Source organism: Artibeus jamaicensis, unplaced genomic scaffold (genome assembly GCF_021234435.1).
Source record: "Artibeus jamaicensis isolate MK-2021 breed Jamaican fruit bat unplaced genomic scaffold, CSHL_Jam_final scaffold_537, whole genome shotgun sequence".
Classification (NCBI taxonomy): Eukaryota; Metazoa; Chordata; class Mammalia; order Chiroptera; family Phyllostomidae; genus Artibeus; species Artibeus jamaicensis.
The window spans coordinates 46,264,525-46,276,741 of NW_026522047.1; the positions used below are offsets into that span (position 1 = coordinate 46,264,525).

At 37.4% G+C, this 12,217-nt stretch overlaps 1 protein-coding gene across 1 annotated transcript; it reads left to right on the top strand.

The window, feature by feature from the left end:
- Window positions 1–2,770: 2,770 nt before the first annotated feature.
- LOC119038868 (olfactory receptor 7A17-like) lies at window positions 2,771–11,223 on the top strand. The gene is made up of 3 exons (XM_037131412.2): window positions 2,771–2,915; window positions 8,946–8,955; window positions 10,281–11,223. The coding sequence occupies exons 1-3, from the start codon at window positions 2,771–2,773 to the stop codon at window positions 11,221–11,223; spliced, it is 1,098 nt and encodes a 365-aa protein (XP_036987307.2).
- Window positions 11,224–12,217: the final 994 nt, after the last annotated feature.

The window sequence follows — 12,217 nt, forward strand, 5'->3', positions numbered from 1 at the left end:
ATATGGCCCAAAAGAAAGAACAGAACAAAACTCCAGAAAAAGAACTGAACCAAATGGAGTTAAGCAATCTATGAGATGCAGAGTTCATAATGCTGGTTATTAGTATGTTCTAGGAACTCATTGGATACATCAACAGCGTAAAAAAAACACAGACAGAAATGAAGGTTACACGAAATTAAATAAGAAAAGTTTACAGGGAACCAACAATGGAATGGACAAAGGCAAGAATCACATCAATGATTTATAACATAAGGAAGAAAAAGAAGCATTCAATCAGAACAGCTAGAAGAAAAAAGAATTCTTCGTAAGAAGGATAGGCCAAGGAGCCTCTGGGACAACTTCAAAGCTACCAATATTTGAATCATAAGGGTGCCCGAAGAAGAGAAAGAACAGGATATTGAAAACTTATTTGAAAAAACAATGAAAGAAAATATCCCTAATTTGGTGAAGGAAATAGACATACAAGTCCAGGAAGCACAGAGAATCCCAAATAAGATGGGCACAAAGAGGACCATACCTTGTTTAATTATATCACGTCATAATTAAAATGACAAAAGTTAAACACAAAGAGAGAATCTTGAAAGCAACGAGAGAAAAGCAGGTACCATATTTTTCAGACTATAAGACACACCCCCAAGTTTGGGAGGAAAAGTGGGGTGTATCTTATAGTCCAAATGTAGCTTTACGTTTACAGTGGTAAAATATGTTATTTATGTTATTAAATATTTTACCACAATTTTTGCATCAAATTGTTTTTTTCCTATTTTCCTCTAAAACCTCGGTGCATTTTATGCTCTGAAAAACATGGTAGTTACCTACAAAGGAGTTCCAAGGAGACTGTCAGTTGATTTCTCAAAAGAAACTTTGCAGGCTAGAAGGCCCTGACAAGAAGTATTCAAAGTCATAAAAACCAAGGACCTACAACCTAGAATACTGTATCTGGCTAAGTTATTATTTAGAATTGAAGGTGCAGATAAAGTGCTTCCCAGACAGTGTAAAGCTAGAGGAGTTCATCATCACTAAGCCATTTTGATATGAAATGTTAAAAGGACTTATTTAAGAAAACCAAATTACGAACATTAGAATGTCAATAAATTCACAACTATCAACAATTGAATCTAAAAAATAAACTAAATAAACAACCAGAACAGAAACAGAATCATAGATATGGAGATCATTTTAAGGGTTATCGGTTTGGAGGGGAAGAGGAAAAATGGGAGAAAAGTGCAGGGATTAAGAAGTACAAATTGGTAGGTATGGAATAGTAGGGGGATAGTAAGAACAGTATAAAAACGGGAGTATTCAAAGACCTTATATGCATGACCCATGGACATGAATTAAGGGAGGAATTGCTGGAGGGAATGAGGATACTGGATAGAGTGGGGCAAAGGGAAAAAAAGTTGGGACAACTGTAATAGCATAATCAATAAATATATAAAAAATAAATAAATGCTACTCTCTCCTTGCAAAAAAGTAATAAATAAGATATGTGGACATATTTTGCTGAGTCCAAATAAACTGTTCAGTGATAAAGTGTTATGTATACATATATATGTTCATTCATATATGAATGAAATAAAAATGTAGATCATCTACATTTTTATTTCAAATAAACACACAGACATGTGGACACAAACAGATTCATACATAATCTCATATTTGAAAAGAAACAAAAGAAAGTTGAAAAGGATAGAAAAGAAAATAATGAATGTTTAAATTAACATGAAATTTAAAGATGTAGAAAATTAAACACAATGGTAGACATAAATTTAAATGAATTTCTTTTCCTATATAACTGCTTCAAAAGCACTAAATGCGAAGCGCATTGACACTTATGCAAGAAGAAATTCTCTACCAGCCAGAGAGGCTAAATATCTACAAAATGTTTATACGTGTCTTCTACTTAAGAGGAGATTATAATGCAAAATGTTTTCACTCTGGGGGGGGTGGAGGCTAAATGAATGAAATGAGACACTTTATCTCAGTTTCTTGAACAAAACACTTTTTGATAAATGTCTCCTTTCAATGATTAATCTGATGTTACATTATCACACCAGTGATTTTAAAACAAACACATTTATGCTCTTATATTCCTGAGATCTTATGGGGCTAAAGTCAAGATATTTGCAGGACTAGCTTTCTTCTGGAGACTACAGGGAAGAATCTACTTACTTTTCTATTCCAAGGTTAGACCAAAGTGCAAAAAAATGTAAATGCATTTCTTATAAGTAACAAATATTTCATACTGAGGGACAAAATGACAGTTCTTGTGATATGAGGTTGAAATTCCAAATTGTTTTGGACAACATGTCATGAATCCCAGTGTGTAACATTCAAGGTTTAGACAAAAGAACTTAGTTCTCCCCCTTGTTGGAAAGAAAAACAGCAATTTTCTGTGCTCATGAGGGGCCAAGCCCCTACCACAATTAAATAATTAGGGATTTGAGTTTTCTACTCCAGACTGGATCCTCAGTCTTATATATGGGAAAATTTTAAATGAGGATTTGGATAAAGTGTTGGGAGGTTAATCTTTTGGAGCCCACAGACTTTATGAGAAAGAACTAGTAAATATAGGATTCACTGAACTTCTAAGCTGGTCTTTTGGGAACAGAGAATCTCCAGGAAAATGGTCCCTTCTGTCTAGATCCACAGGGAAATCATGCAATTAGAGGTTGGAATAACAAGATGGAAATGTACCTAGTAAGCAGATATATGGAGCTGTAAATAGCTCCTCATCTCCAGTCTCTCAGCATGTGTGACCATGGGCGTGATGGGACCTGGTTGTTGCTTTTGGAACCCTAAGTTTTTGTACACTTCCCTCCTTCCTGCTGTCTTGTCTGAGCAGAGACCTTCAGCCTCCATTGTCATCCTTCCAGGAGGCTGGACTTTCTTTACTGGGAATTCGCTCTCTCAGAGCTCCTGATCAGGTGAGGCCAAGGGTGCAGCAGGTGCTTCAAAAAAAGGGTCAGAGAGAGCCATAGCCAAGCATGTTCACCTGAGTTCTTTTGACAGCCATCAGCTTATGGCTGTTTGCTTGCTTGATTAGCTAGTTCATGATTTGTTTAAGTGAACATTGAAGTCAGCAACACATGGGTCATTGCTCACGACTCACTGATAGAAGCCTAATTGAGGTGCAATGGGAGGCACAAAGTATTTCAAGTGAAAGTAGAACATGGACAAGGAGTTTTGCAACTAAGGGGAGTAGGAAAATAGAGTACTAGGTGAGGAGAGATGTCCAGTAAAGTTAAGGCAGTTGTTTATTTTTATAATGGGGCACACTCAAGACTGTCTCATATTGATGATACAGGTCCATATGCAATATATGTCTTGCAAATATTACCTTGCAACAATGGTCATGAGACCTACATTCCACAGTACCTTCTTGCACTCTAGGTATTCAGTTAGCATGAAAAATAATGTATTTGATAAGTAAAAAGATGTGTGCAAAAATTATGGTACATATACACAATAGAATTCTATGCACTAGAAAGAAAGGAGGAGCTCCTACCCTTTGCAACAGCATGGATGGAAATGCAAAATATTATGCTGAGTGAAATAAGCCAGATGTTGAAAGACAAATACCATATGATCTCACCTTTAGCAGAAAGCTAAACAACGAAACAAACAAGCAAGCAAGATAAAAACACAGACACTGAAATAGAGAACGGGGAACAGAAACCAGAGAGGATAGGGGAAGAAATTTCAGGAAAAAAGGGGGAAGGATTTACAGGAACTAGTATAAAGGACACATGGACAACAACTAAGGGGGGTGGAAATGGGAGGGAGGTGGGGAGCGCTGAGGGGCATGGGCTGGGATGGGAGTAAAAAATAGGAAACTACTTGAACAATAATTAAATAAATTAAAAAAAAAGAGGTATGCTAAATAGCTTAACTTTGCCATTACTTCATCACCTGTGACCTGAATACATTTGTGGGTTAGTTATTCTTTTGTTTCCTCTATTATAAATTGTTGACAAATTCCTGACATTTGCAGAGTGGGGTCAGCATGCTTTGATTCCTGTTTTTCATGGCATTCTTCTAAACAAGGATTTGGAGAGTTTTTTCCCATCACATTGTTGTTGTCCTTGAATACTTTTATGTACATGTATGTGGAGAGTATTTGTTAATTCTGTGGGCTCAAATCTAACAGTCACATTGTATTCTCTCCATCGCCTTTTTATTTTTTACTTTTCTTACTGAAAAAAATACACCTGTTACTTTTATATTCTTCACTTGTGAATCCTTGCTATAAACAAACAATGAGAGTGAATGTTCTTCTGTGTACTTAGCACTAATAAATTACCCTACACACATATTGCCAACATGGTCATATCTCCATCATCTGTTATTGCTCCTTAGGCCTTCTGTGGTTAGCTCTGTTTGCAAAATTGGTATAATCTACCCTCCTCTGGAAGGCACTCTTTATAAAGATCTAACTAAAGATTATCTGTACCTCCCATAAGATCATTTGAATCCATATATCTCTATATAAGAAAAAATTATAAGTTAGATATTGCTTTCTCCCTCATTTTAAAAGCTCTTCTATCACATTCTTTTATTTCCAAGTCTTTGGAAATTTAATTGGGGATCAGTGGCCCATGTTGATATTGTTATTATTATTTTCTCTCTTAATATAAATTAAGTTGATTCTCACTTAATTGTTTTCCTACAACAGTTTGTAATCAGTATACTTAACCTAATTACATTCCTGCTGGTAATCTTTATTCCATGAGGTCTTAGGTGTTTTAAAAATCTTCTCTTTCTATATTATGCACAAGTACACACTCATGGACTTTTGCATTTATGCATTTGCTGTTATGCATTTATATGCATAAACAGCATCCAGGCCCATCAGAAATACTTTTTATGTGTGCTACAGTTTTTTTTCTATGTGTCCACTCTTCCTTTGTACTCAACAATATCCATGGTCTTCCCTCCAGTCAAAAAGTATATAAGATGCTGACTCATTATTTCCACGTCTACATAATATTCTGTGGTCTGGCTGTGCTAGTCACATTTGAAATCTAAGGTATACTTTCCTAATATATTGCTATTATAACATTATAAGAAAATATTTTGAGATTGTTACATTAAAAATATTTTATGTAATAACTCTGGGTATTACTGGGTATTACAGAGGCAATACTGTTCCCCTAAAGGTCACTGAGCGATCTTTGTAGACATTTTTGGTTGTCACATGGGAGGTGTCAGTAAAGTCCAGGGATGCTCTGAACATCCTGCAATGGCCAGGAGAGACCACCCCTCTCACACAAACACCTGGCCCAGGATGTCAGTTCTGTAAAGACTGAGGAGCCCTGTGTTAGAGACACAGGTCTTTGTAGTGTGTGTAGCTGCCCTCAGACTGTTCTCCCAATGTTGTAACACTTCACAGTTCTGCCAGGAAAAAAACAGAGCACCCCTTTGCTACCTGTTTAAAAGTCTGCACCCCAGTCAATGTGACATTTTTCTCCAGGCTGCCAGGTGTATCAAAAGAACTTTTTTGTTGTTTGCTGAACTTTTTCTGATGTTGATCAAAGACCATATTTGATGGTCTTTCTAATTTGGACATTATTGTATGGTTATTACTTCTTCATTATCAGCCTTTAAAATGACTTTAAAAATTATTTTGGTGGGGTGATAAAGAAGAGGATTAGAGGATAAATGGTGGTAACTTTACTTGGGGTGCTGATCACACAATGTAATATATAGGTGATATATCAGAGACTTGTACACCTGCAACATATATAATTTTATTAACCAATGTCACCCCAATAAATTCAATAAAAATCAAGAAAGTAAAAGTAAAAATAAATATAAATAAAAATTGTTATTTCTTTATTAGCTTTGGTGAAATTTTTGGAGTTAAAAATGTTTTGCATTTTATTTCATTAAATATGTCTGTCTTTTACCCCTGAATGTCTTGACTTGATTAGGGTGGTTTGGCCCACACATCAATACTAATATATAGTTTTCCATCTGTTCACCTAACAGGACTGGTTACTCTCCCAGTGAGTAGCCGATCCCCCAGATTTTATGTAACATGACAGAGGTAGGGAATCAACTTCATTTTCCTCCAGGTGGATGTTTATTTTTTTAGCTTTTATTCAACAATCCAACATTTCCAAATATATAGAAATACCACCTTACCATGTTTTAAATGTACTTATATAGTGAAGCCTAATACCTGATTCATCCAACAAATAAAACTGGGCCTCTGATCTGCCACCATGTCTAGGAACATCAGGCATTAGCTTCTGTGTCTGTGCCTCTGCCAATGTAATTAATGAATGCACGTTGGTATTTATACCTTATTTTCATTAGTTTTTGATGCTCTGTTTAATTTTTCAATGAGTTGGTAATTGTTTATTTCTAAAATGTTTTGTTTAATATTTTTAGACTGTGGTTGACTATGAGTAACTGAAACCAGAGAAAGAAAATGGCAGATAAGAGGAAGACTACTGTATTCTACTGTATAAATTCAATCTAATGTTGGTGGATGTTTAGGCTGTTATAAGCAGTAGCACTATTTTCAACATCTTTGGACATATCTTTTCATGCTCATATGTATGTATGTCTTGAGTGGAATTGCTAGATCACATGATGTGTACATGTTTGGCTTTAGTAATGCTGCCCAACAGCTTTCCCAAGTAGTTGTACCAATCCATACTCCTCCAACAGTATATGCAGGTTCCCACTGTACTACATGCACTCAGTAAAGCACAGCTGATAGTCTTATGGAGACTCCTTTGTGGGTAACTGTCCTTTTCTCTTGAGGCTTTTAAGATTCTCTCCTTATCTTTAATTCTGATTGTAATGTAATGTAATTCTGAAGTGCCTTGGTGTGTGCTTCCTTAGGTCGAACTTCTTTGGTACTCTCTGAGCTTCCTGGACTTAATGGAAGTGTATTTCCTTTGCCAGATTGGAGAACTTCTTCATTATTTTTTCAAAAAAGTTTCAATTTATTTTTCTTCCTCTTTTCTGACACCCCTGTGATGTGGGTTTTGGAACCTTTAAAGTTGTCCTGAGGGTTTCTAAGCTTGTCTTCATTTTTTTTTAATCCTTTTTTTTCTTCATTCTATTATGGTTGAATGTTTCTTTTTTCCTTCTGCTCCAAATCCTTGATTTGAGTCCTGGTTTCCTTTCCATCACTGTTGGTTCCCAGTACATTTTTCTTCATTTCAGTTTGCATAGTCTTTACTTCTTCCCTCCATTTTGTGACCATACTCAACCAATTTTGTGAGCATACTGATTACCAGCATTTTGAACTGTGCACTTGATAGGTTGGTTATGTCTTCATTGCTTAGTTGTATCTTTCTGGAGCTTTGATCTGTTCTTTCATTTGGCCCATTTTTTTTGTCTTGGCATGCCTCTTATGTAGTAAAGGAAGAGCCAGAGTAATCACCAGGGTAGGGCAACCCACATTGCTGCATTGTGGCACTAAATGTGGGGGAGGGGTCAGAGAGGGAAAAGTGCCACTTGGTCAGCTCTCTGTGGGCTTTCAGTCACTTTCACCACTACTCACAAGCAAATTGGGCCCTCTGGTGCTGATTCCTGGATGGGTGGGATTGTGTATGTTCTAGGACCCTGTGGGTCTCTCCAATGAATTCTCCTGAAAGGCTGGAAGTTTCTCCTGCTGCATCAACCCTCACAGGTTTTTATTCTCAGAGGTTTTGAGGCATTAATCCCCACACTGGAACCCTAGGTTGTGTCTTCTGTGTCACTTCCCAGTTGTTCCTCCCAGTTTATCTGCACACAAATTGGGGACCACTCACTCAAACTGCTACTGCCTTGCCAGAAGTCCTCTCTGCCTGGCTGCTCATCTCCATCCCTCCTACCAGTCCTGATGAATGTTTCTTGTTTCAATCCTTAGTTGTTGGACTTCAATACAGTTCAATTTTCTGTCAGTTCTGGTTGATTTTTGTTCTTAAACTTGTTGTTGTCCTTCTTTTGGTTGTGCAAGGAGTCACAGTATGTCTACCTATGCCTCCATGTTGGCCAGAAGTCTCACATTTCTCCATTCAGTTTTCTGTAACAGAGGTGCTAAATCACTCTGTTTAACCAGGTTTTATTCCCCCTGCCATTTTTTTTATTTCATAACTTCACATTTACTTCAATGGGTTTCTGGGTAAATGCACATATATACACATACATTTGTGAAACTAAAAAGGTGAAGCGAGCAGGTGAAGCCCTACTTGTTCAGATCTGGCATTGTGATGGTGAAGGCAGAGTAGGTGAAATAAATGTTTGTGTGATAATGTGATCAGGCTTAAATCATGTGAAGAAAGTTACTCAGTGTAAAAGGATAGATTGTCATGGCCTGTGCAGGCTTTATTGGTTACATACTGAGGAGGCCTTTGCATGTTGGATGAAGATGAGAACCAGAATGAGACATTGCCTATTGATTTGCCAAAAATGAGATCCAAACCCAAAGTCAAAGTGAAACAAAGGGGTCACATGAGAAAAGGGAGGAAGGAGTTAGTCTCATCTACATTTTAACCTTATAAAAACCCACTAGTCAAATAAATATAGAATAGGCACAAGTAATCTAGTCTCCTACTGTTCAATATTAAAACTATTTTCTTTTGTAAAATACAGTTTATTTTGTTGCTCAGTTTTCACTTGGGGTAGTCAACCTGCAAGGTGCTTCCACATCATCTGTTAATAACTACCTTTGTGTTTTGGACAAATATATACTTTCTCCTTTATTATTTTTGCTGGACTTTAAGGGGGTGTAGTTAGGGTTGGAAAGCTTCCAGAATCCAAAGACATGTCTTTATCATCATCTCTTAGGGACCACCTAAGTTTATGATCCATAAACCATTTTTCTTCCTCATGTCCATTTTATACTTCTCTCTCCCCCTACATTTATTTCTTTAAATACAGGGCATACAATGGACATTCCAATGTGGAACTCCAAGTGCATTTTTATGGGATGTTTACCTTAGGAATATTGGGGTAATATGTCTAAATTCTTATTGGAAAGGATACTTGATCTGGACAGCTGAGTTGTACCTAGTCGCAGCCTAAAGAGTGAATAGAAAAACATGGAAACCACATACATGTGGAGGCCATGCTGTATGTGCCCATGTGTGGTTCATAACATAGAGCAGCGCTCAGAGCAGGGGTACCTGGACTCAGATATTTCAAGGTGACTCATAATACAAGTACCAGAACTCCATCAAAAGAAGGGACTAAGGAGGAAATTCTTTCCAGTTTCCAGGATGCTTATGCAAAAAGATTAATAAAGTGCAAGATTTTCATAGTGTGGAAAAGGCACTCTCTGTGACTTGAAATTTCAACAGCAGCACACAGACTACCTTGCTTTTTTAAATATCATCCGACACCATCTCTCCTTCTCGTGACATACTGGCTCATTCTGAGCCTTGGTTTTCTAAAACTACCATCTTTCTCAGGGCCTTTACACTGGCTGGTCCTCTGCCTGGCAAGCACTTTCTCCTCCCTTAGCCTCCTGGTTAGTCTTCTCTGAGGTGCATGTTAAAGTGTCGCCTGTTGGCAAGCCTTGGTTTAACTCTATGAGAAAGAACACCATCAATATGGATAGCCCTGGAGAACTTCTCAGTAAGTGAAGTAAGCCTGTCAGAAAAAGACAAATGCCATATGGTTTCACTTATATTTGGAATCTGATGATCAAAGTGATCTAACAAGGGAAATAGAGACATATGGAGAGTTAAATCACAGAATGACAGCTATTAAGTGGGAGGTTAGGGTGTGGTGGATTTAGCAAAATAAAAATGACTCATGGATGTGAACAACAGTGTGTGATTATGGAAGAGTATGGGATATCAAGAGGTTATGTGGTAACAGAAAAATTGCAATAAAAAATAAAATAAAATAAGGAGCATTCTTTGTCCAGTCTCTTTGTTTAATGTGATTTACTTTTCTATATGGCATCTGCACTATTAGATATGTTATTTGATTATATTCTTTGACCATCATTAGTTTGTAGAGACTTTTGTTTTTCAGCACTTTATACTCTGAACAGTACCTGGAAAATGGTCTAAAGTCAATATACGAGTATATTCCTGAAATGCATGAACTATATACCCAATAAAAAAGCAAATATATGTGGTGCTTGAAGAATGAGTTGATGGTAGAAAAGGGAGTGAATTCTAATGAGCAATGGCAGTTGATACACCTTAATAGGAGCCAGATGCTATGCCAAATATGGAAATGTTATTTTGGATACTAAAATAGAAATGCAGCATTTATTTTGTTACTAATGGGAAATTAGTTATTCATTTTTTTCTATTTTCTGGTAGTCACCTGCACTATATGGAACCATCCAATGGTACACATATTTCAGAATTTTATCTCCTGGGACTATCAGAGGAACCAGAACTGCAGCCCATCCTATTTGGGCTCTTCCTCTCCATGTACCTGATCACTGTGTTGGGAAACCTGCTCATCATGCTGGCCATCAGCTCAGACGCCCACCTCCACACACCCATGTACTTCTTCCTCTCCAACCTATCCTTGGTAGATATCTGTTTCACCTCCACCACAATCCCGAAGATGCTGGTGAACATCCAGACACAAAGCAAAGCCATCACCTATGCAGGATGCATCACCCAGATGTATCATTATATACACTTTTCCCTTCTGGATGACTTAATCCTTACTGTTATGGCCTATGACAGGTATGTGGCCATCTGTCATCCCCTTCACTACACAGTCATCATGAACCCACGTCTCTGTGGGCTCCTGGTTCTGGTGTCCTGGATCATTAGTATTCTGCTTTCCTTGTTACACAGCTTAATGGTGTTGGAGCTGTCCTTCTGCTCAGACTTGGAAATTCACCACTTTTTCTGTGAACTCAAAGAGGTGGTCCAACTTGCCTGTTCTGACACCTTTCCTAATGACATTGTGATGTACTTTGCAGCTGGGCTTCTGGGTGCTGGTCCCCTGGCTGGGATCCTATATTCTTACTCTAAGATAGTGTCCTCCATATGTGCAATCTCATCAGCTCAGGGGAAGTATAAAGCATTTTCCACCTGTGCATCTCACCTCTCAGTTGTCTCCTTGTTTTATGGTACAGTCCTAGGAGTGTATCTTGGCTCTGCTGGTACCCACAGCTCACAGTCCCGTGCAGTCACCTCAGTGATGTACACTGTGGTCACACCCATGCTGAACCCCTTCATCTACAGTCTCAGGAACAAGGACATAAAGAGGGCCCTGGAAAGATTCCTTGGCAGGCAGCCTTAAGGGCCAACTGTATGAGGCGCCTGAATGTTCAAAGCTTCAGAGCAAGAAGTTCCGAAGCCAATTAATACAATCTTTGTAATTAGATATTCTCATATGTCTCATGGGTTAACAGAAATTACATTAGCATAATTTATTCTCTTATGACATATATCATTCCAAGTAATATTTTTGTTGTTTTACTGAAAGAGTATTCATGTATTATACTATTGTTTTGTACTAAAGTACTCTTGGATACTGAGGTCATGTATATAATTTTGTTGTAAAGGAACATCTGAGACCACACTTTTCACCTACATGGTCATTATTATTTTCTATAGCACTACGTTTACTATGCTTCTTGCTAACATAGAGTTGAACATGCTCGTAGGTTTTATAGCTGGTCTCCTGGGTTTATATACTTCATTCTGTCATTCAGCTGTGTGTCCACATGCCTACATAGCCCCTGGCAAAAATTGACCATCAAATCCATGTTTCCAAGAAGAGTCTACTAAGAAATATACATTTTAATAAATAGATTGATAGAATATACAACAGATGACTATCCATACAATGAAGCAAAAAGTGCCAGACAATTTATTATTATACAAAATACTTTTCATGCTGCACATTTATTTAGTGAAGTGTGGAATATGATGTCCATGTATGGGGGGGTGAAGAATTACATGGACTGTTGTGTGCTGAATTACTTTTCTATTTCTTCTTGCAACCTTTCAATGTGCTCCCTAAAAATTGGACTCCTTCTACTGCTCTATATAAAATGTCTTCCATTTTTTAAAAGTTTTCAAATCTACTAAAGCGACAGTGACTGACCAATTGGTATATCATATAATATGTATCTCATTTATGCTTAGGAATGTCTTCAGTCATTATGATCAAAGGATGACTCACGCAGGAGTTAAAATCTTACCCAGTCTTGTGAATAAGGATCATCACTTTTCCTGCAGAAACATGCACATTGCATCCTGTTCTGACTACCTGGAAGAAAACCTCAGCG